The following is a 22,613-nucleotide window of genomic DNA, read 5'->3' as shown; positions in this document are numbered from 1 at the left end:
ACACAGCTGTTAAGTGTCTGAGGCCAGATTTGAACTCAGGTCCTCCAGTCTCCACTATGCCACGTAGTTGCCCCTTATTCATGATTTTCAAGTTGTCCAGTGATTCTTAAGGTATCTTTCCTTGAAATATTTTCCAGATCAATTATTTTTGCGATGAGATACATTATGCTTTGTTTACACACTCCAACTCTTCACTTGGTTTTAATATTTCTCATTATCTCACAGTTATTGGCTTCCATTTGGTTAATTATACTTTAAGAGAGCTTGTTCTTTTGGTAAGGTTTTATGTCTTATTCCAAACAATTAATTCCTTTTCTCAGTCTTTCTTCTATTTTTCTTACTATTTTCTAATTTTTTAAAATTTAGAATACTCAGATAATTTCTTAAAACCATTTTAAACTATTAAAAACCTTTGATAATTTATGGCTGCCAAAAATTTTAATTGAAATGTTCCAAAGATAAAAGTAGGAGAAAAAGAAGAAAGAGAGGAAAAATAAAGAAATAACAATTAGGAAAAAGAGAAGCAGTTGCCATTGGTAGGGATGGGAATAGGAAAAGGGTACTCTTATGTCATAGGCTTAGATCAAAAAGAATCGATATCTCACTACTGAATTGATGTATTATATTTATTGAGTCTGAAGTGAGATAATTTCAAAGCCCAGTTGAATGCTTGCTAATTTCATGAAGCTCTTCTTAGCAACTCTAGACCAACATATTTCCCTAACTAAGTTCCTGTTGTTCACATTGTCAATTCCATTCATTTTATAGTTACTATAGATAATTTTAATTTTCAGCTAACTTGTCATATGTTTAACTGTTTCATCTTCTCAAATAGATTGTAAACTCCCTGAGGACAGAGACTACAACTTTGTGTTCTTTCCATAATTTGAGTTCTAGTTCCAGCTGTTATTTGAATGGCTTTACCTAATTTGTTTTCTCTTCTTAGACCTTACTTTCTTCACCCAGATAATGAAGGAATTGGAAGTAATCATGGCTACAATCCCTCATAGCTCTAACATTCCCTGATTTTACAATATAATAATCTCACCATTCTTAAATCTCTCAACAGACTCGCTTGCAAGCTGGAACAGGATATGGAAACACATTAAATTGTGTTCTCACTGTGTATAAAAAGGAAAGTGTAAGTACTGTGGGGTGTGTGTGTGTGTGTGTGTGTGTGTGTGTGAGAGAGAGAGAGAGAGAGAGAGAGAGAGAGAGAGAGAGAGAGAGAGAAACACAGAGAAAGAGACAGAGAAAAAGAGACAGAGACAGAGAGACAGTGAGAGACAGAGAGCAAGAGCACGTGTTTGCATGTGTAAGTGCCAGAGTAAGAGAACTTTGAAAGTGGTGAAATTTTTCATTGAGAAGTGTTTCACAGAAGCAGGAAACGGACAGCATATCCAGGGACATTTTTCAGCATGTAATATGCTTTACCATAGTGATATCTATGCTCATTGTTTTTAAAGGTTTAATAAAATGTCTTTTCTGCCTATGTGAATCCTTGGACTGATATATTAATATCTCTTCTTCATTTGGGACAGGAGGATCCCCAGAGCAGATACTTTTTCATCCTAATTTCTGGAGCAAGGCTCGTTGATTATCATTATAAGATTTCTTGGGTTACTATAAGGTTACTTATAAGTTACTGTAAGGGTTACTTATAAGGTTACTATAAGGTTATAACCTAACTATAAGGTTATAAATTGGAGGGAACTGGTTAAATAATAAACATACCACAAGAAAATGTGCAAATCCCCCTCCCATGCAAATATGAAATTTAAAATATGTTTACTGTAATCCCCTTGGAGGTAGGGACTGTTTTTCAGTTTGGTTTTGTCTCCCCAGTGTCAAGTATAGTACATAGGATGTACTTGAATGCTTGCTGAGTTGAACATTTTGAAGTCTGTGTATGGTGGAAGATGCTACATTTTGGTATTAAGAACTACATAGAAGGAGTGTCTAGAGATTTAAAAGTAATTATAGGTAGTATAGTAATTTAAAAAATATATAGTAATTAAGTCTAAGGCATTTAACCTTTCTCCCTTCTTTACAGAAACTAGGGGCTCATAGGTACAGAATATAATGTAATTGACTTGATTTGGCCGAATTACATTTTTTCTCTTTCTTCCATTATTCATTGTGAACATTGATGACTTGCTTTAATAGGGAAGGGGAAAAATATAGTAAGAATATAAAAGCAAAAGATCATTTTTAAAGCTATAAGGTACCTAGGACAAACTGTTGAATAACTTGGGTAAGATACATGGTTATTTGAATTTGGGTCTCCTCAATCAAAAGATGGCAACTTAGACCTGTCAAATAGCTTGCCTTGTACCATTTGGTTCAATTGGATGAAACATATATTATTTTATTAAGTTTCTGTAGTTCTTTTTATAGGCTCAATTGCAGGAATAGTGAGATATTGTATGCCATGCCTGTTATTTGAAAGGACTCATCACTGGAAAACTTATTGTAAGGTGATGATTGTTTCAATCATAGTAACATATTAAAACTATTAGGGTGAAGGTGGTTATGCTGTTCACAGATATCAAGGATACCCATATATAAAGTCACATATTTTTTAAAGGTTGAAGCACAGTAATTCTCTTTATGAAGGCCATTTGCTAAAATTGAGCAATGAAACTGCATTGTTATACTTTTACTTCACTCACAAAGCTTAACCTTCTATAAATGGGGAGTCCTCAAAAATACTGGCATTTTATATATATATATATATATTTAATTGAAGCAATTAGGGTTAAGTGACTTGTCCAGGATCACATTTCTAATAAGTGTCTGGGACTGGATTTGAATTTAGGTCACCCTGACTCCAGAACCAGTTCTCCATTCATTGTGATACTGGCATTTCTTATCTCCATTTTGGCCACTTCTACAGATTCATTCAAGATAAATGGCATGCCCACTAAATACTGTTTTTTAGCTTCTGCCACGGTGAAGATCCATAAAAAGAGAGGAATTTAATTGAAAAATAATATTTCACAATTAGTAAAGGTTCTGAAGAGTCTTAAGCTCTTTTTACTTAGGTCATGTTTATGTGTATGCACATATATGTGTATATGTATATGTATATGTCCTGAATTTAGCAAATTCAGGAATATAGTCCATGTGAGCATAGACTGAGGTGCCTGGGCATAACTGAGAGACCTCTCATTATATTTTTTATCTTTAATGAGAAGAGCAAACATATACATATGCATATGTGTGTATATAAATGTATATAGATACATATATGTACATCTACCTATTTCATTAAATCATGTAAAATCCATATAACTAAAAATTGACTAAAATGTATCTTTGATAATTACAGATGAAATTAATAATTCTAAAAACAATTTTCAGCAATTATTCAGCAACCCATCTTTTAGACCTCATTAAAATTCCATTCATATCTGTTAGTCCTCCCCCACAATCAGTGTGCCTTCTTATAGTGGATGATTAGGGACTATTTAATTTTTGTCTATGCATGTACCCAAGGTTTAGACCACTTTCTATGCCCATGACAGGTACTTAATACTGAAATCAGAATTTGAGGATAAAATGTATCAATTGATAAAGTACATTTTTAAAAATCCAAACATAGAAACAATTAGAATTAGTAGGATGAAAATTTTTATTTCAAAGTAAAGTTATAATTTTTTACATCAATTGATGTATATTGTTCTTCTGGTGTTAATAAATGCTTATTGATAGATTGATTTTTAACTTTTACCCCAAGGTCATCTTAAGATTTTCTGCTTTTCATTTTTATTATTTTCTTGATTCTTTAATTTTATCTGTCTAGGGAGCTCACATTATGGGATATGCTTCTATTGATACAGATTGACAAATCATCTGGAATTTATTATCTTAGAGAGCTACCTAGGAGAATGTGAGAAGTTATGACTTAGAGATGGTCATATAGCTCATATGGGTCAGAAGCAGGATTTAAATTCAGGTCATCCTAATTACAAGAATAGCTTTCTGCCTACCATTCTATATTGGTCCTTTTCACATAAGAAAACATAAATATTCATCTAGATAGTAAAAACACTGTCTTTCCCACATATAGATTCTCATTGAAATAAATGATGTAGAAAGAAATGAAATGTAACTAGATTAAGGGGGTTATTTTCTTTCTTTCTTTTAATTTTTATTTTAATAGCCTTTTATTTATAAGTTACATGTATGGGTAACTTTACAGTATTGACAATTGCCAAACCTCTTGTTCCAGTTTTTAAGGTGGTTATTTTTTGAGGCTTGGGGTATCTAGCGCATGTTTGTTGTTGTTGCTGTTGTGGTTTTTTTTAAACATCTATATCAAAGATACCTTAGCAGAGTGAATAAAAACTGAGCAGTGTTCCTTGACTCCCATCAGAAAGTACAGAGGAGACCAAGTAGATATAGGTGACTTTTTTTACTCTTTAATGTACCATTTCTTCTACTGGGCAAGCAAATATTAGTAAGACTATTTTGACAAAGCTTCAGTCCTTCAATTTATACTAGACTAGGGATAGTAAAGCAGAAAGATCAAATGCTACACCTTTGGCTACATAGCTAAAGGACAAACTTTCCTCTGCATGGCTCATAGTCAGATTGCCATTAGGGATATGCTGGTATATGTTTAATGACAAAATGTCTGAAAAAATATATATCCCTGAAATACCTTAATGCATCATTGACATTTCCTCTATTACTTTCTAAAGTCTAGACAATCAACAAAACATCAAATCACTTGTAGCATTTGCTGATTCCCAAAGAATAAATGTGCATATTAAAGATTTAACAATAAGATCTTGTAAGTCAATGTTGGTTGCCACCAGTCCAATATTTGGACTATCCTGTAATAGCCTTTTTTAGTACTGCTCATCTACTTTTGGTAATCACTTGTCACCTAATTTTCACCTGTGGCTCCAAGAAGTTGTAGCATGAATAGTGACCACAATCCAGACAGATTAAAACAGATTGAGGGTAACTCAACCAATAAGCTAGGAAGATATCTATTCCAATCATATGAAGATGTCCCCTGGTGGAATGGGTAAATGAGAATGATTTGTTCTAACAGCCATGAAGGCAGCTGAAGCAGGCATTATAGAGTGCTTCTTGACTTTTGTCTTGCTCCTAGGCTTTGACGACTTTGAAAGAAAGAATGAGGATGATGATTTTGTGTAAATCCTGTCTCACTTAAATACAACTTAGACACAAGTCAAAATATTACCCCATGATATCATTGTCTTCTTTGCAATGAAGGTCAAACAACAACAGATATTACTACCCTGTAAGGGAAGATATAGAGATCATAGGCTGATGTTTCTGAGCCTCTGGAAAGTATGAGACAGACCTTGAATTTTTTATTTTTTAATATTCTTTTTATTGTTATCTTGTTTTTAATATCCTGTTCCTTTCTGAATATTTCCCTCTTCTCTCCATTTCTAAGCAAAGTATTCTTAGTAACAATGATTAAAAAAGAAAAAGAATAAAAACCGTTTCTCCATACTACCCAATATACCCAATATACCCATCATGTTTGATACACTATTTTTTGATACACACTATTTTACACCTATAATCCTTGACTTCTGAAGAAAAGGGAAGGAGATTTTTTTTCACTCTTCTCTAGGATTTAGCTTAAGCTATAATCCTATTAACTTTTACTTTATCTCACTGCCAGGTGACTGGATTCTTTAAAGGGATGTCTTTTCCATTGGCAAGCATTGCTGTCTACAGCTCTGTGGTATTTGGTGTCTTCAGCAATACTCAGAAGTTCCTTACACAGTACCGCTCTGGAGAGTCTAGCCATTCACCCTCCCTGTCAGATCTAATTCTGGCTAGCATGCTGTCAGGTGTGGTTTCAGTAGGACTTGGAAGTCCTGTGGACCTGATTAAGATAAGGCTACAGATGCAAACACAGCCCTTTCTTAAAGGTAGGAAGATCAAGTTTTTGTTGCATTTCTCTTTTCATATTTGACAGTTTTCTAGATTTGGTTTGTGTGTGTGTGTGTGTGTATATATATATATATACATATATGTATGTATGTATATATATGATTCAATTGTTAAATTACATAATTACTTTCATTGTTAATTTTTGTATTTTAAATATGTTCTTTATTTATTTATTTAGCGAGACAATTGGGGTTAAGTGACTTGCTCAGGGTCACACAGATAATATATCTTGTGTTCTGAAGTTGGATTTGAACTCAGATCCCCCTGAATTCAGGGCTGATGCTCTATCTACTGTGCCATCTAGTTGCTCAAGTATGTCCTTTATTTTAAATGATATAGTAGAAAGAATATTGACTCAAGTCAGATGACCTGAATTCTAATCCCAGATCTTGTTCTTCAGGTTTTGATTGTATCCAACTTTCTTCATGACCCATTTGGGGTTTTCTTGACAAAGATACTGGAGCAATTTGCCATTTCCATCAGCAGCTCATTTTACAGATGAGGAACTGAGGCAAACAGGGTTAAATGACTTAACCGGGGTCACATAGCTAGTAAGTATCTGAGGCCAGATTTGAATTCAGGAAGAAGACTCTTCCTAACTTCAGATCTGACATTCTATCAGTTGTATCACCTAGCTACCATTTACTATTTGTGAGATCCCAGACAAGTCAATTAACCTCAGTTTCCTCATCTGTAAAATAATTTTTCCTATCTTTTAAATCTGTTGTTATAATTTGAAAAGGCAGATGTTCCCATTTTTATCATTTATTAATTCAACAAAGATTACTGATTAATTTCTTCAAGCAAAACTCTATACTAATGAATGATATAATATCTTAATTCTCAGAGTACTCATAGCATAAAGAGGGATGTAAGGCAAGAATGTAATTGCAACTAAGTCAGAATGTGTTGGAAAATTGTAGAGAATTACAGCATGATCCTTTGAAAGAGGTAAAAAGAGAGACTTAATCAAGAGCCTTTTATAAGTCTCAAGTCAAATTCATGGACTGAGAGTGAAAACAAATAGTGATGTTTCTATCAGTATTTTCCATCTGTGTAACTAATCCACTTATTGTGAATGCTGAAACTCAGCAAGTAACGAGAAATTATATCCCTCCAAAGACTCTGTGATTAATAGCTAAAATTATGTAAGTGAAAACTATAACTCGAACAAAATGTTTATGAAACTTCCTCATAGTAGAAAGCTAAAATGAACCATGGAGGTAAATGAAGACAGTATTGCACAATAGAAAGAACCTTGGACTTAGAGTCAGAAGACCTGTTTTGGAATTCTTGCTCTGCTACTTAGAAGTTATATGAATATAGTACTTTTATCTCTCTTAGTTTCATTTTCCTCATCTGTAAAATGAAGAGATTGAAATGCTTCTTAGGTACCTTTTTACTCTAATACTCTGTAAGTTTATGAATCTCACAACAAATCAAGCAAGCAGTTATTAAACATCTACTATGTGCCAGATGATGGTAATAAAAAGTGTAAGTGAAATAATACAAATAGAACAGGGAGCTTACTATATGCTATGATTGTCCTTCTGTGGATGACTCTCATTCATTAATGTCTTTCCTAGCTGACTAAAGACTTCCATATAGAGTTTTGACATTAGAAAATCAAAACCAGGTCAGTGATCAAAGTGAAATGAGCATACACAAAGCACTGAAGAAAAAACTTAGGTGACTAGGATGCTGCATCAAGGGAGGCAGGAGCTAAATCGGGAAAACTAATCCCAGTTGCAAGAAAAAGAGTGTGGGAGTGGAAAACCTGGTCGATGTTGATCATATTACATAGTATCCCCATGGTAGCATGTTGCTCAGGATCTGCTGTAGAACCTTCAATCATTTATTTATTTTATTTTATTTTGCTGAGGCAATTGGGGTTAAGTGACTTGCCCAGGGTCACACAGCTAGGAAGTGTTAAATGTCTGAGATCAGATTTGAATTCAGGTCCTCCTGACTTCAGGGCTGGTAGCTTTTCAGGGTTAGGAACCACCTAGCTGTTCCAACCATTTACATTCTTTCAAAACAAAAACAATCTTGGTTGAGTCACTACTAGGAAGAAAATAAATTTAAAAAAAGAACTCTATATTCTCCTGCCTGTCTCCTCCCCCACAGAGTTACCCTAAGAACAAAAGAAGAAAGAAAACAAAATTAGAAGACAGAAATACTAGATCTTTTTGTCCCCTATCCTAAAGGACTGAGATTCATATCACAACAAACTGGTTCATATATTAGGTAGGGGTAATTTACCTTTACATTTCACAATGGCCTTCCTAATGTGGAGTAGGGACAATGAATTGCGGAGCCAGAATAGCACTGTGAACATCAAGGTTGCTGTACAGATGACCCTTTTGGCAGAGTGAACAATTCATAATTATAGTTCAAGGTCATCTGTAGTAAATTAAATCATTAGCTTCTTGGATGCAACTTGCTCAGATATAAATTGATACTTAGGTTTTCACAATACTGTCACCTACTTGGTATTCCTTGACTTACCTACCAAAATCTCCCCATCTCTGAAAACTACATCAGGGAGTTAATACAAAATCTTTACCCTCTTAGAAACTTCTGTGTAGAGCCTCCCACATCTTTTCTTGGGACTAAGTAAGGACTCTTCTCCATCCTGTTCCAGGGACTTGAAATTATTGCCAAGTTGGTTGGGGCAGCATTCATAAATCATTGAATAGTTAGCAAAAGGATATTTGCTTAGCTGTAGCATAGTAAGGAAATTCAACAATGATACAGTTTATTTACTTGAATAGAAGTAAATACACATTTACCATAGTGAAACAAGAATTTCACCTCCTCCATGCTATGGAACTCAGCCATATCACCTTGGTTCCTCAAACCCATTTTTGAAAGGGATGCCCAACCATATAAAGGGAAAGAAAACCTACCAAATGAGGGGTCCAGACTTTTTCTCTACAGTACTTTGATGGAATATGGACCAAGGGAACTACACTAGAGAAGGAATGAATAAGGACCAGAGAGGGTAAACTGGTACCATCCCCAAACAGTTCATTCTTTTTTTTTTAATAATAAGCTTTTAATTTTCAAAAATACATGCAAAGAGTTTTCAACATTTTCCCTTGCAAAACCTTGTGTTCTGAGTTTTTCTCTCTCTCCCTTCCCTAGACAGCAAACAACCCAATATGTATTAAATTAATGCAGTTTTTTCTGTTCATATTTCCACATTTATCATGCTGCACAAGAGAAATCACATCAAAAAGAAAAAAAAATACAAAGAAAGAAAAAAGCAAGCAAATAACAACAAAAAGGTGCAAATACTGTGTTGTGATCCACATTCAGTCCCCACAGTCTTCTTTGTGGATGGAGAAGTCCACATCTTCATCACAAGTCCATTGAAATTGGCCTGAATCACCTCATTCAAATAGTTTATTCTTTTCATAGAAGTCTTTGTGGAGATTGGATCCAAGAAACCACTGGATCAGAGATCTCTTTCCCCTGCTAGGATGGCCTCTGGAGCATTAGATAATTGTACTGGCTTGTTGGGAACGTTAATGATGAGCTATTTGTTAATAAGAACAAATTTCTTTTCTTCAAGTGGGAGAATCCCATTTTTACCACTTGGAAACAAATTGAAGGTCATTTGGTTATATGCATTTCCTATTGGCACAAATAATCCAAGTGGACAAGAATTTTTACCTTACTTAGAGAGATTACATGTGTTCTCTGCTTACTACAAACATGGCATTATGACCTCCATGTCTATATTAGCAATGGATCCATTCTCTCTACTCTACCATTCTAGTAACCACTCCAATATAATTGTTTAGATATTTCTGATGAGCATTGCCATGCAACAAATAACTGTACATAGTGAGAAACATCCATAATGTTCCTTTACTCAAAATTGTTTCAAAAAGGGGAATCTTTTCTTCTCAAGTCTTATGATGTTTAGACCTGAGACCATTTATTCATACTTTTGATCACCTCCCAGGAATCTCTGTGGATGAAGATCTCTGCTGCATTTGTCAAGGCTTTCTCACAAGCCAAACATGAGCTAACCCACTGCTAGGACTTGCCAGGACTCCTCTTATCTAGGCTATCCCCCTGTTACTGTATTACTAGTCACTAAAATCTAATTGCATATACTTCTTTCCCTTGGTGGCTGAAGCTGTTGATAAACCAGGTGAAGTAGCCTTTTTCAGGAGCCAGGTCCATATAGGTGGGAGTTCATTGCCTTAGAAGAGGCAAAGCTATCAAATTTAAGTTGGAAGTCTCAATCTCTGGCATAATTGAAATCTCTTAATAAAGGACACTATAACAATATAGGGACCTGCAAAAGTGATTCTGAATGCAGCAACATATAGCAACAAAAACTTCTTTTTTCATACTCTGCTTATTCCCTTATACCATTTTATAGTATTTGATGCATAATAGGTAATTCTAGAGAAAGAATAATTTCATGCTATTGTATTATCTGTTTAGTAGCAATTAAAGCCCAGTAATAGGTGAGAAACTGCTTCAAAAGCAGTTTAATGAGAAAAAGAAGCCCAATGGTCACTTAATTTAGCCACCTCTTGTACCAAAAATTCAACTTATTCTGGTCTTTCTGGATAGAAACCTTTGGAAACTTGGGCTTTGTAGAGTCATAAAAGCACAAGGAGAGAGATGGCTACAAAATCTTCTTCATATCTTCCAGATTAGCTTGTTCTGGACCCCATTTGAAGGAGGCAGAATGACTCAGTAAATGTAAGCCATTAGGAAACCTTGTTAAGAATGTGGATTCTTGGGGGGCAGCTAGGTGTTGCAGTGAGAACCTGAGTTCAGATTTGGTCTCAGACACTTAACACTGCCTATCTGTGTGACCCTGGGCAAGTCACTTAACCTCAATTGCTTCAAGAAAAAAAAATTATTCTTTAAAACTTGAAAAAATCTAATTAAAATTTCTGTAACCCTTTCTTATATTATAGAAAAGTGAATGCCAAAAGCATATTCTGTATTGTACCTGGAATCCTCTGCATTTCCCTCACCCACTGTATTCCCCAGAACTTGACTGAACAGAATAAATTCTAGATTTTTTTCTTTTTTTAAATAATATTTTTCTAATTACATGTAAAGATAGTTTTCAACATTCATTTTATAAGATTTTAAGTTATAAATTTTCTTTCCTTTCACTCCTCCTCCCTCCCTCCCTAAGACAGCAAGCAATTTGATGTAGTTTATAAATGGAAACATAATTCTATATTAGTCATGTGGTAAAAGAATAAAATGGAAAAAATAACAAAAAACCCCCAAAAGTAAAAACAATATATTTCAATCTACTTTCAAATTCTATAGTTCTTTCTCTGGATGTGGGTAACTTTTTTGTCATGAGTTTTTTGGAGTTGTCTCAGTAATATTATTGTATTGCTTAGAAGAACTCAGTAGTTGATCAATGCATGATGTTGTAACTATGTACAATTTTCTCCTGGTTCTGCTTACTTCACTCAGAATCATTTCATGTAAGTCTTTTCAGGTTTTTCTGAAATACACCTGCTCATCACTGCTTATAGCATAACAGTATTCCATTAAATTCATTTACACCACAATTTATTCAGCAATTCCCCAATTGATGGTTATTCCTTCAATTCTAATTCTTTGCCACCACACACACAAAAAAAGAGCTACTATCAGTATTTTCACCCATGTAGATCTTTTCCCTTTTTAGTTATCTTTTTGAGATAAAAACCAAATAGTAGTATTGCTAAATCAAAGGGTAATGCTCAGTTTGATTACCTTTTGGGCATAGTTCCAAAATTGCTTTTTCTGCATCTATTGAGATAATAGCATGATTTTTGATTTTTGTTGGTTTTGTTATTGACTATATCAATTATTCTAATAGTTTTCCTAATATTGACTCATCCTTGCATTCCTGATATAAATCCTACATGATCTTAGCGTATTGTACCAGTGACAAATTGCTATAATCTCTTTGCTAACATTTTATTAAAAATTAGGGATATTGGTCTATAATTTTCTTTCTTTAATTAAATTAAAACAAATTCAAAATAAGAAAAAACAAAATAGAGAAAGACAGGAAAAAAATAAAAGCATTGTCTTGTGTCCAGAAGAATATTGGAGAGAATTCAAAATATGTAACAATAAATTTCCATTTTAAGAAAGCATATATATTAGAAGCAGTGTATTCATAACTGTCCATCTTTTATTTACTTCCTTGTAAATTTTCTTTTGTTCTCTGCTCTGTATTTTTTACTTCATTCTTTCTTGCCTCTTTCCTATCTCCACTCTCCCCCCCCCCCCCCTGCCCAAGCAGGCCACAACTAAACATGGATATATGTGTGTGCATATATTCACACACCTCACACAATATACATACATACATACACCTATGTATATACATATACACACATATATACATATGCATATATACATACATACATAAACAACTAAAACACTATTAATATTGCTTACATATAATTTAGATTTCTTTACTGAATTTTTAAAAATTTGATCTTGAGATCAATATTTTACTACCCTACTTTTTTTCTAATAAATTCTACTCCTGATCATTGTTATGTTTGTGTATATCTTTTAGTTTTTATCCCTGCTAACTTTTTTATTTTACTTCTACCTGCTAATTTTTGCCTTGCCATTTTTTAATCTCCATGCCATTCTCCTACAATTCCAACATGAATCCTTCCCTTATCTCCTCCCCCTAGCTTTTCTCTCCCTCTTTATCTGATTCCCATTAATCTATACACATTATCCCACTGCCATTGATTTACACACCTTCCTATACCCCACTTTATCCTGTTTCTTTCCCCCTTATTTTTAACAAACTTTGGAAAGTGCTATAACCCTCTTGGTATGTATATCTCTATCTGTGTCTCTGTCATTGTTTCTTTCTCTTTCTCTCTCTTTCTCTCTCTCTCTCTCTCTCTCTCTCTGTATATATATATATATATGTATATATTTATATACTTATATATACACACACACATACACACATATATTTCCCTTTTTATATTATGTATATATACACATATATTATATGTGTGTGCATATATATATGTGTATATATATATATATATATATATATATATATATATATACAATATATAATTTCCCTCTTTAACCTATTCCTGATGAGCCTATCAGATCTCCTTCCCAATTTAATTCCTTTATGTTGGTTCTTGTTATCACACTTATACATATAAAATAATTATTTTTTTTAGAGGCACATTATATCTAGTTGTACCCCAGTCCTTCTTTTGGACTACTCAATTAACTACTAGTGTCAATCTTAAACATATAGTTTACATTTCCGTGTATAAAAAATAATTTGTCTTTATTGAGTCACTTAAAATTGGTCTTTGATGTTTGTTGGTTCTTACATGTTAAATTTTCTGTTGAATTCAGGTTTATTAGAGACAAATTCCTGAAAATCTGACAGTTCACTGAATGCCTATTTTTTCATTCAATATTATACTTAATTTTATTGGATATAATATTTTTTAGCTGATACATAATATTCTGGGACCTGTGGTCTTTTTTGTAACCGCTAATAACGCTCTGCAATTCTTATATTTCTATATGTTTTCCTTAAAAGATCTCTTTGAGGTGGTGATCCATGGATTTTTTCCTATTTCTGCTTTCACCTCTTGTTCTATCACTTCAGGATAATTTTCTTTGATTATTCATAGTTTTCAGGTAGTTCAATTATTCTTATGGTTTTTCTTCTTGTTTTGCTTTCCAGGTCTATTGCTTTTAAAAAAGAATAAAAAAGATGTTTTACATTCTCTTCTATTTTTTCATTCATTATATTTTGTTTTATTATTTCTTGGTCTCATAACTTCATTGACTTTCTCTTACCCAATTCTATTTTTCAAAGAGTTATGTTCTTCTTGAAGATTCTGGATTTCTTTTTCTAGTTAGTAGACTTTCTTTTCATAATCTTTGTTTTTCTTAGATTTTTTTTTTTGGTTTGTTTTTAGTATTTCCTCTGTCTGTCTCATTTGTTTTTTTAAAGTCTTTTGAGTTCTTCTATAAATTCTTTTTGGGTGAGTAGTCATTTAACATTACTCTTTGGAGTAGTAAAGGCTTTTTCTCCATTATTTAATTTTACTTTTTCTTTTTTCCTTATTTTCATTTTCCTCAGTTACATGTAAAACAAATTTTTTGTTTGTTATAAATGTATATTAATTTTTAACATATTTTCATATGAATCATCATGTTGGGAGAGAAAGATCAAAACAAAGGGGAAAAACCATGAAGAAGAAAAAAACAGAAGAAGAAAAAAAGGTTAACATAGCATGTTTTAATTTATATTCATGGAATTGCTGAAAAGACCCAACTATTATAGCTGATCGTTGTGTAATTCTGCTGTTGCATCATTTGTGTACATTTTCCTTGTTCTGCTTGTTTTACTCAGCATCAATTTATGCAAATCTTTCTAGAACTTTCTAAAAGAATTCCCATTAATAATTTTATAGAACAATAATATTCCATTACTTTTATATGCTATAACCTATTCAGCCATTCTCTAATTAATAGTTATCTACTTATTTTCCAATTCTATGCCACCACAAAAAGAGCTGCTACAAACATTTTTGCAAATGTGGGTCTTTCCCCCTCTTTTATGATTTCTTTAGGCTATAGACCCAGTAATGGCACTGCTAAATCAAAATGTATGCACAATTTTATAGCCCTTTGGGCATAGTTCCAAAGTGAGAGAGACTTTCTTTAGTATCCTCCTCTGAAGATGAACCATGATCTTTCATATTCCCATAGTAACTTCCTATGGTTTGGTTTTTTCCTTTGCTGATTATTTATTTTAGCTTTATAATTTTCTTTCTCTATTTTAGCTCTTCCTGAATTTAGACAGCACCATATTTCTGTCATAAAAAAGAATTTGGCAAAACTCCTTCCTTATCTATTTCTCCCAAAAATTTATACAATATTGGAGTGAATTGTTTGGAGTAAAAGACTGGTAGAAATCACTTGTAAAAATAACGGCCCTGGAGATTTTTTCTTAGGATTTTTTAATTTCTTTTTCTAAAATGGGATTATTTAAATATTTTATTTCCTCTTTCTTGACAGTTTATATTTTTGCAGATGTTCATCTATTTCACTTATGAAATTTATTGGCATATAGTTAGGCAAAATAGCTCCAAATGATTGCTTTAATTTCCTTTTCCTTGGTGATGAATTCATCATTTTCATTTATACTGATAATTTAATTTTCATATTTTTTAGTAAAATTAACTAAAGATTTATCTATTTTATTGCTTTTTTTCATAAAATTAGCTCTTAGTTTTTGTTGTTAGATCAATAGTTTTCTTAATTTTGATTTTATTACTTTCTCCTTTGAATTTCTAATTTGGTTTAATTGAGAATTTACAATTTGTTTTTTTTTTTCCTAGTCTTTTTATTAGCACAATCAATTCATTGATCTTCTCTTTCTCTATTTTATTGATCTAAGTTTTGATATGTTATCTCATTGTCATTCTCTGATAAAATTATTGATTGATTCTATGATTTGTTGTTTGACCCACTCATTCTTTAAGATTAGATTATTTAGTTGCCAATTAGTTTTTAGTCTATCTTTCTGTGGCTTACATGTACATTACATGTAATTGTTATTGCATTATGATCTGAAAAGAATGCATTTAATATTTCTTCCTGTCTGCATTTGATTGGGAAGTTTTTATACCCTAATACATGATCATTTTTGGTTAGTATACCACTGAGATGAAGGTATATTTCTTTTTATACCCATTCAATTTTCTCCAGAGGTCTGTCATGTCTAACTTTTCTGAAATCCTATTCACCTCCTTAATTTCTTTCTTGTTTATTTTGTAGTCTGATTTATCTAGTTTTGAAAAGGGGAGTTTTAGGTCCCCAACTAATATTGTTTTGCTATCTATTTCTTCCTAGTACTCACTTAACTTCTATAAGATTTTGAATGTTATAACACTTGTTGCATATATGATTAATACTTATATTGCTTCCTTGTCTCAAGTACACTTTTTAGCAAGATATAGTTTACTTTTTCTTTACTTTAATTAGATCTAATTTTGCTTTTCTTTTCTCTGAGATCAGGATTGCTATCCCTGGGTTGTTGTTGTTGTTATTGTTGTTGTTGTTGTTTTCAGGTGAAGCATAATATATCCTGATCCAGTGTTTTGCCTTTGTTCTCTTTGTGTTTCTGTGTTTCAGATATGTTTCTTGTAAACAATGTATTGTAGGATTCTGTTCTTTAATCCCATTCTACTATCTAATTTCATTTTATGGGAAAATTGATCACATTCACATTCACAATTATGAGTACTCATTGCTCATAACTCCCTCCTATTAGTCTCCTGTTTATACTTTTCTCTTTTCTCTTTTTTTTCACTCTGTCCCTTCTCACAACTTTTTTGCTTTTAACCACCACCTCTCTCTGTCTGCTCTTTCTTTTATCATCTTCCTTCCTTTCTTTTTCCTTTTCCCTTCCTTCTTCCCTATAAGGTAATACAGATTTCTTTATGCAGTTGAGTAAAAAATTCCCTCTTTGAATCAAATCCAATGACAGTAAGATTCAAGCAAAATTCATTCCCTTCTCTCTTTCTTTCTATCATAATATGCATTTCATATCTATTCATATGATGTGTTTCTGTTTTCTCCTTTCCTCTTCTCCCAGGACAATCTTTTTTTTTTTTTTACTTTTTAATTTATGTGATGTGATCATCAAAGTCAACTTATACCCACACCTTCTGTTTGAATATTTCTAACTGCCTTAATAGAGATACAATTCATAAGAATTACAAGTATCATCTTTCCATATAGGGATGCAAACAATTTAACTATTAAATACCATTTTTTTTTCTTTCCTGTTTACCTTTTAATGCTTCTTGAATCTTTTATTTGAAAATCAAATTTTCTGTTCATCTTTGGTCTTTTCAAAAATTTCAAAGTCTGTTATTTGATTGAATTTCCATCTTTTCCAGGTTTTTGTTTTTGTTTTTTGGCTCATTTTTTTGGTATTTAATCTCCTTTGCCTTCTAGAATATGATATTCCACACCCTCCAATTCTGCATTGTAGAAGCTGCTAAGTAATGTGTAATTCTAACTGTGGCTCTAAAATATTTGCTTTGTTTCTCCATGGGTGCTTACAATATTTTCTCCTTGACATGGTTATTCTGGAATTTGGCCACAGTATTTTTTGTAGTTTTTATTTTGAGATCTTTTTCAGGAGATGATTGGTATATTTTTTTCAATGACTATTTCACCCTCTGGTACTAGGATACCAAAGCAGTTTTCCTTGATGATTTCTTGAAAGATGCTGTCCATGCTCTTTTTTTTTTTTTTTTAAACATGGCTTTGATGTAGGACAATAATTCTTGAATTGTCTATCCTAAATCTGTTTTCCAGGTCAAGTTTTTTAAAGAGATGTTTTAAATTTTCTTCTTTTTTTCCAACTTTTGTTTTTGTTTGACTGATTCTTGATGTCTCTTGGAGTCATTAGCTTCCACTTGCCCAATCTTAATTTTAAAGGGATGGTTTTCTTCAATTAGCTTTTTTTTTTACCTCCTTTTCCATATGGCCAATACACAATAAATTTAAAGTAGTAGTAGATTTCTTCAGTGGATTCCCCTCTCATTCAGCCAGTTCTATTTTTCAATGAGTTGTTTTCTTCAGTCAATTTTTGTGCTTCCTTTTCCAAGCTTTTGATGCTTTCCCCATAATTATCCTGCATAATTCTCATACCTTTTCCCATTTTTTTCCTTTACATCTATTAATTGATTTTTTAAATCCCCTTTGAGCTCTTTCAAGATGAATTTTTGAGCATGAGACCAATTTGTATTCCTCTTTGAGGTTTCACTTGTAGACTTTTTGATATTATTGTTCTCTTCTAAGTTTGTGTTTTGATCTTCCCTGAGACCATAGTAGCTTTCTATGATCAAGTCTCTTTTTAACTTTTTGTTTTTAGTTTGCTTACTTTTAAAAATTGAGCTCTGCTCCTGGGATACAGGGTTCATTGTCCCAAACTTCTTGCACTGGAGGTCAGGCATATGGTCACTATATGTCTGTATGAAAGCCTCAGTTCCCTGCAGTTTGCCCACTGCACTATGTTGGCCTGGCATAATCATTCCTGATATGCCCTAGATTCTGGGGCTGGCAAGTTTGCCAGCTGCACTGAGGCTGAAAGTCTCACAGTTGGCTTGCTGAACCTGGACTATTTAGCCTTGGTTGCTGCTCTGTGCTGTGGGTAAGAGACTTTTATTTGCTTTCCTAGACACTGCCTGTGTTTGGCTATAATCCTCTTTTATTCAAGACTTTTCCTGAAGTCCTTCTAAGTTATATTGGAGTGGAAAATTTTTTCACTACATCTTTTTTGTGGAGTTTGTCACTTTAAAATTCTTTTAGAGGTTTGATTGAGTATTGTTTCTGAGAGATTGTGGGGAGAGTTCAGGAAGCTTCCTGGCTCCTCTCTGCTATATTGATCCTGCCCTGGATTTTCTTAAAAACTGATTTCCTACCCCTTGTTTTCATGTGTCTATATTTCATTGTCTCATCTTGTCTGATCAGTATCATGTCATCAATGAAGTGATATGTGTGTGTATTTGTATGTATGTATATCAATGCCCTCAAGAAGGGAGATCACTTTTTCTTTTTAAATTAAATTTTATTTTACTTTCAGAATAAAATTGTCTTCTTCCTCCTTTCCCTCCCTTAACAAATAAGAAAGTATAAAAAACAAACCCCACTACAAATATACAGTCATGAAAAACAAAGTCCTGCACTATATAGTGAACTACAATGCACTATGTACTATACTGTGAAGACCATGTTAGCACCCTGGATACTTTAGAATCAGCCAGAGTCACGATAAGCAAAAGTCCTTGATCTTTATTCTTTGTCGAAGGGAGAAGAGAGAGAGAGTAGACACAGGAATCTCCTCTTTCTTCTACCACCGGGAGTTCCCTCACTTGTCCTACTCCACCCTTTAACCTTCCTCCCAATCTCCCTATACACCAACTGATCAAGCCAGCACAGAATGGTGGGGAGGGCCATTTTCCAAGCAAATGATAATAGAGTAGTGTCCACTTGGTAATTAGCCTTAAATGCTTGCTTGTCCGAACATCAGTGTATGAACTCAAGAGTCTCAGCCCTTTACATCTCCCGCTTTCTTTTGTTTTAGAACACAGGAAGTCACGCCATCCCTGACTTCTCAGAACCCCTAAAGGGAGGTGATCACGCCCTCCCTGACTTCTCAGAAAAGGAGGTAAAAGCACTAAAAAGGAGATGATCACGCCCTCCCTGACATCTCAGGAAGGGAGATGAAAAGCACCAAAGGGAAGTGGGGTTTCTGGGCTGGAAGGGTCTTATTAGAAACAGGTATGCACAAACCCATCAGCATGGGAGGTATTACACAATCACATAGCAATAACACCCAGGCTGTTAGTGATGACTCTCCCCACAGTCAGTGCAGGCTCAATGTGGTGTAACAAACATGAATTGTACATGCAAATAGTGGTATAACAAACAATATAAATCAACATGGTATTGTAAAAGATTTCCAGAAGTCCTAGAAGGATGGTATGTAAACAACAGTCACACATATGCCTTCTTCAGCAGCCAAGATATAGTTCAAAACCAATGTATTTTCCATTACTTCATGTGCCAGGGGATCCAATAATCCCTGCAAGTTTTTGAAGTCCTGCAACAGTCTTTTTATGTGTTAGGGAATGCAATGATTCCATCAGATTTTGAAGTCCTGCAACAATCTTTTCATTTCTCAGAAAATCCAATGATTCCTGAGGGCTTTCAAGTCCTACAACAGTCTTATCATGTCTCAGAGAATTCAGAGATTCCTGAGGGTTTTGAAGTCCAACAATTTTTGATGTCCATGAATCACACACCATAACTACCATGCTCTTTCAGTGGTGGGCACAGTCAGTGATAGAACCACCCGATGTTTCTTGGGTCTTCTCCTTCGTTTCAAGGTTCTGCTCCATCTCTCTCCTATGGACAAGGCAAATACGGCTTGTTGGCACCCATCTGATTCCTTCTCCACCTGTAGAGATACAAACAAACCCTCTTCCCCAAACAGTTAACCCATCTGGTCCCTTCCATTCACCACTTTCTGGGTCTCTCCACATCACCTAGTGTTTATGTAAAGATAGTGGAGCTATTCGCACTGGACACTGCCCTTCCGGTGGATTATAAAATCTGTCTGCTGGAGCCAGTGCATCTTTGTCAAAAATCAAGAAGTTAATAGTATAAAGGGCTAGATTTAGGAGTTCTCTGGGGTTACGTGTGGCTCCCCCTTTCTTTTCTTTTTGGAGGAGCGTGTTAATATCTGTTTCTCCTCTCTACTATTGCCTGTCCTTGAGGATTAAAAGGTATGCCAGTGGTATGTAAAATCTTATACTGTGCACAAAAGTGTGCTAAATATATATAGAAGTATATGCAGGTCCATTATCTGTTTTTATTTCTTGTGGCACACCTATAATTGCAAATGCTTAGATAAGGAATTCAGTGACCACTCAGCTATCTTGCTGCTGATAATGCATAAGTGAATCCTGAAAAGGTGTCTACCACAACATGGATAAAAGACAGACAACCAAAAGATTTATAATGGGTCACATCCATTTGCCAAATTTCATTGGATCTCAAACCACGAGGGTTCTTCCCTGGAGACAGTGTAGGAGCATGGAAAGGAAGGCAAGCTGTACACTCTTTTACTATGCTCCTAGCTTCCTCTCTTGTTATTCCATCTTGTAAACATAAAGCTTGAGCAGCCTGATGATATTTAGAATGAGATTCCTGAGTTACTTGAAATAAAGGAGTATTGACCAACATCATTAGAAGGCTATCTGCCTTTGAATTACCATCAAAAATAGGACCTGGAAGTCCACTATGTGAGTGGACATGCAAGATATAAATCTTACCTGGAGGCTGAATCAGATATTATATTTATATCTTCCGGATAATAAGTAAGAACTAGAATGATTGCATAAAATTCATTATGCTTAGTGGATTGATACTCTCTTTATAGTTTATAGTTAATTCACGAGAATATACAGTGCAAATATTATGTTTGTATTCATCTGTAAAGATACTGGCTTCTTTAAGAGGAACTTTTCTTCAAGACTCCATTGCCAAATATGTAATAGTCTGGTTATCTTTAATGGAGACCCATGTGTAAAATTTGGAGCCGTGGCTAATAAAATTTGCCACTCTGGGATTGTTTCACAGCACACATTAATTTGTGTATTAGTATAAAAGGTGTCTATCTTGTCAGGTCTTATCCCTGATACTTGTACTGCTCACTTAATGGCCTTTAATAAAATTCTAGCCACAAGCCTTGGGTAAAGAGTAAAGCTTTGTTCTGGTTGTGCTGGGAAGTTTACCTACTCTATCACACTGTCGCCTTAATGAAGGACTGCTGTGGGTGCCTCTTGTGTAGAAAAAACTGATGTTTCCAAGGGTTTTTTGAATGACTTTTCAACCACATTGGATAAAGCCAGTTCAACTTTTCTCAAAGCCTCTTGAGCTTCTTTTGTAAGCTGGCGTGATGAGTTTAAAGCACTGTCTCCCCTTAAAATGTCATATAATGTTTGCAATTGATAGGTAGTCAAGCCTAACACTGGACACATCCATTGGATATCTCCTATCAATTTCTGAAAGTCATTTAAGGTGTTTAGCTTTTGTGTTCCTAAGGACAGTTTGTGTACTGTAAGCACCTTAGGGTATACTTCATATCCTAAATATTGAAAAGGAGGACATCTTTGATTTTTTCTGGAGCTATGTGCAATTTGTACTTCCTTAGTGTTTCTATGGTCTTTTGTAGACATGCTTCTAACATTTGTTCCTCAGGTGCACATCCCAATATATCATCCATGCAATGTAATAACATAACTTTTGGAAATGCTTTTCTTACTGGAGTAAGAACAGCTGCAACATACATTTGACACATAGTAAGGCTGTTTTTCATTCCCTGTGGCAAAACTGTCCATTTATATCTTTTATAAGGCTCAGTTAAGTTAACGCTGGGCACTGAAAAGGCAAATCTTTTCGTATCCTCCTTATCAAGAGGGATAGAATAGAAACAATGCTTAATGTCTATAACCCAAAGAGGCCATTCTGTAGGCAATTGAGTAGGAGATGGAAGTCCAGGCTGAAGAGTTCCCATAGTTTCCATCTATTCATTTACCTTTCTTAAATCAATCAACAGCCTCCATTTTCCAGATTTCTTTCTTACAACAAATATTGGGGAATTCCAAGGACTTAGAGAAGGTTGCAAGTGTCCTTGGTCAAGTTGCTCCTGTATTATATCTAATAAGGCCTGAATTTCATCACTACCTAAGGACCACTGTTCTATCCACACTAGTGTATCAGTTTTCCATTGGATAGGAACAGGTGAAAGTGTTGGCAGGCCTTCAACAGCAGCCCTGCCTAAAAAACCGAAGAACTCATTTTTAACCCTAATTGTTGTAAAATGTCTCTTCCCCACAGATTGATGGGGATTTTTTCAACTATAAAAGGAGTAAAAACCCCTGTTTCATCTTCAACTTTCATGTTCAAAAGTTCATCTCAAAGAGGTAGCACTAACTTCAGCTGCTATTGATCCTTCTACGCCAGACATGTAGGTGTCTGCTTAATCTTTGGCCAGTGACTGGGCCAATTGGCACCTCTAATGA

The 22,613-nt window shown here is 34.1% G+C and overlaps 1 protein-coding gene across 2 annotated transcripts in view; it reads left to right on the top strand.

Moving 5' to 3' along the window:
- The window catches only part of SLC25A48 (solute carrier family 25 member 48), a 131,804-nt gene that overhangs the window by 14,515 nt on the left and 94,676 nt on the right, over window positions 1-22,613 (top strand). For both annotated transcript variants that reach the window (XM_031953019.1, XM_031953022.1), the window contains exons 3-4: window positions 1,070-1,141; window positions 5,672-5,924. In XM_031953019.1, coding sequence (XP_031808879.1) covers window positions 1,070-1,141; window positions 5,672-5,924 — 325 coding nt within the window. The remainder of the gene's footprint in view (window positions 1-1,069; window positions 1,142-5,671; window positions 5,925-22,613) is intronic.

Source organism: Sarcophilus harrisii, chromosome 2, assembly GCF_902635505.1.
Source record: "Sarcophilus harrisii chromosome 2, mSarHar1.11, whole genome shotgun sequence".
Lineage (NCBI taxonomy): Eukaryota > Metazoa > Chordata > Mammalia > Dasyuromorphia > Dasyuridae > Sarcophilus > Sarcophilus harrisii.
Note: the sequence above shows the minus strand (reverse complement) of the source record. Positions and strands in the feature narration are given on the sequence as shown.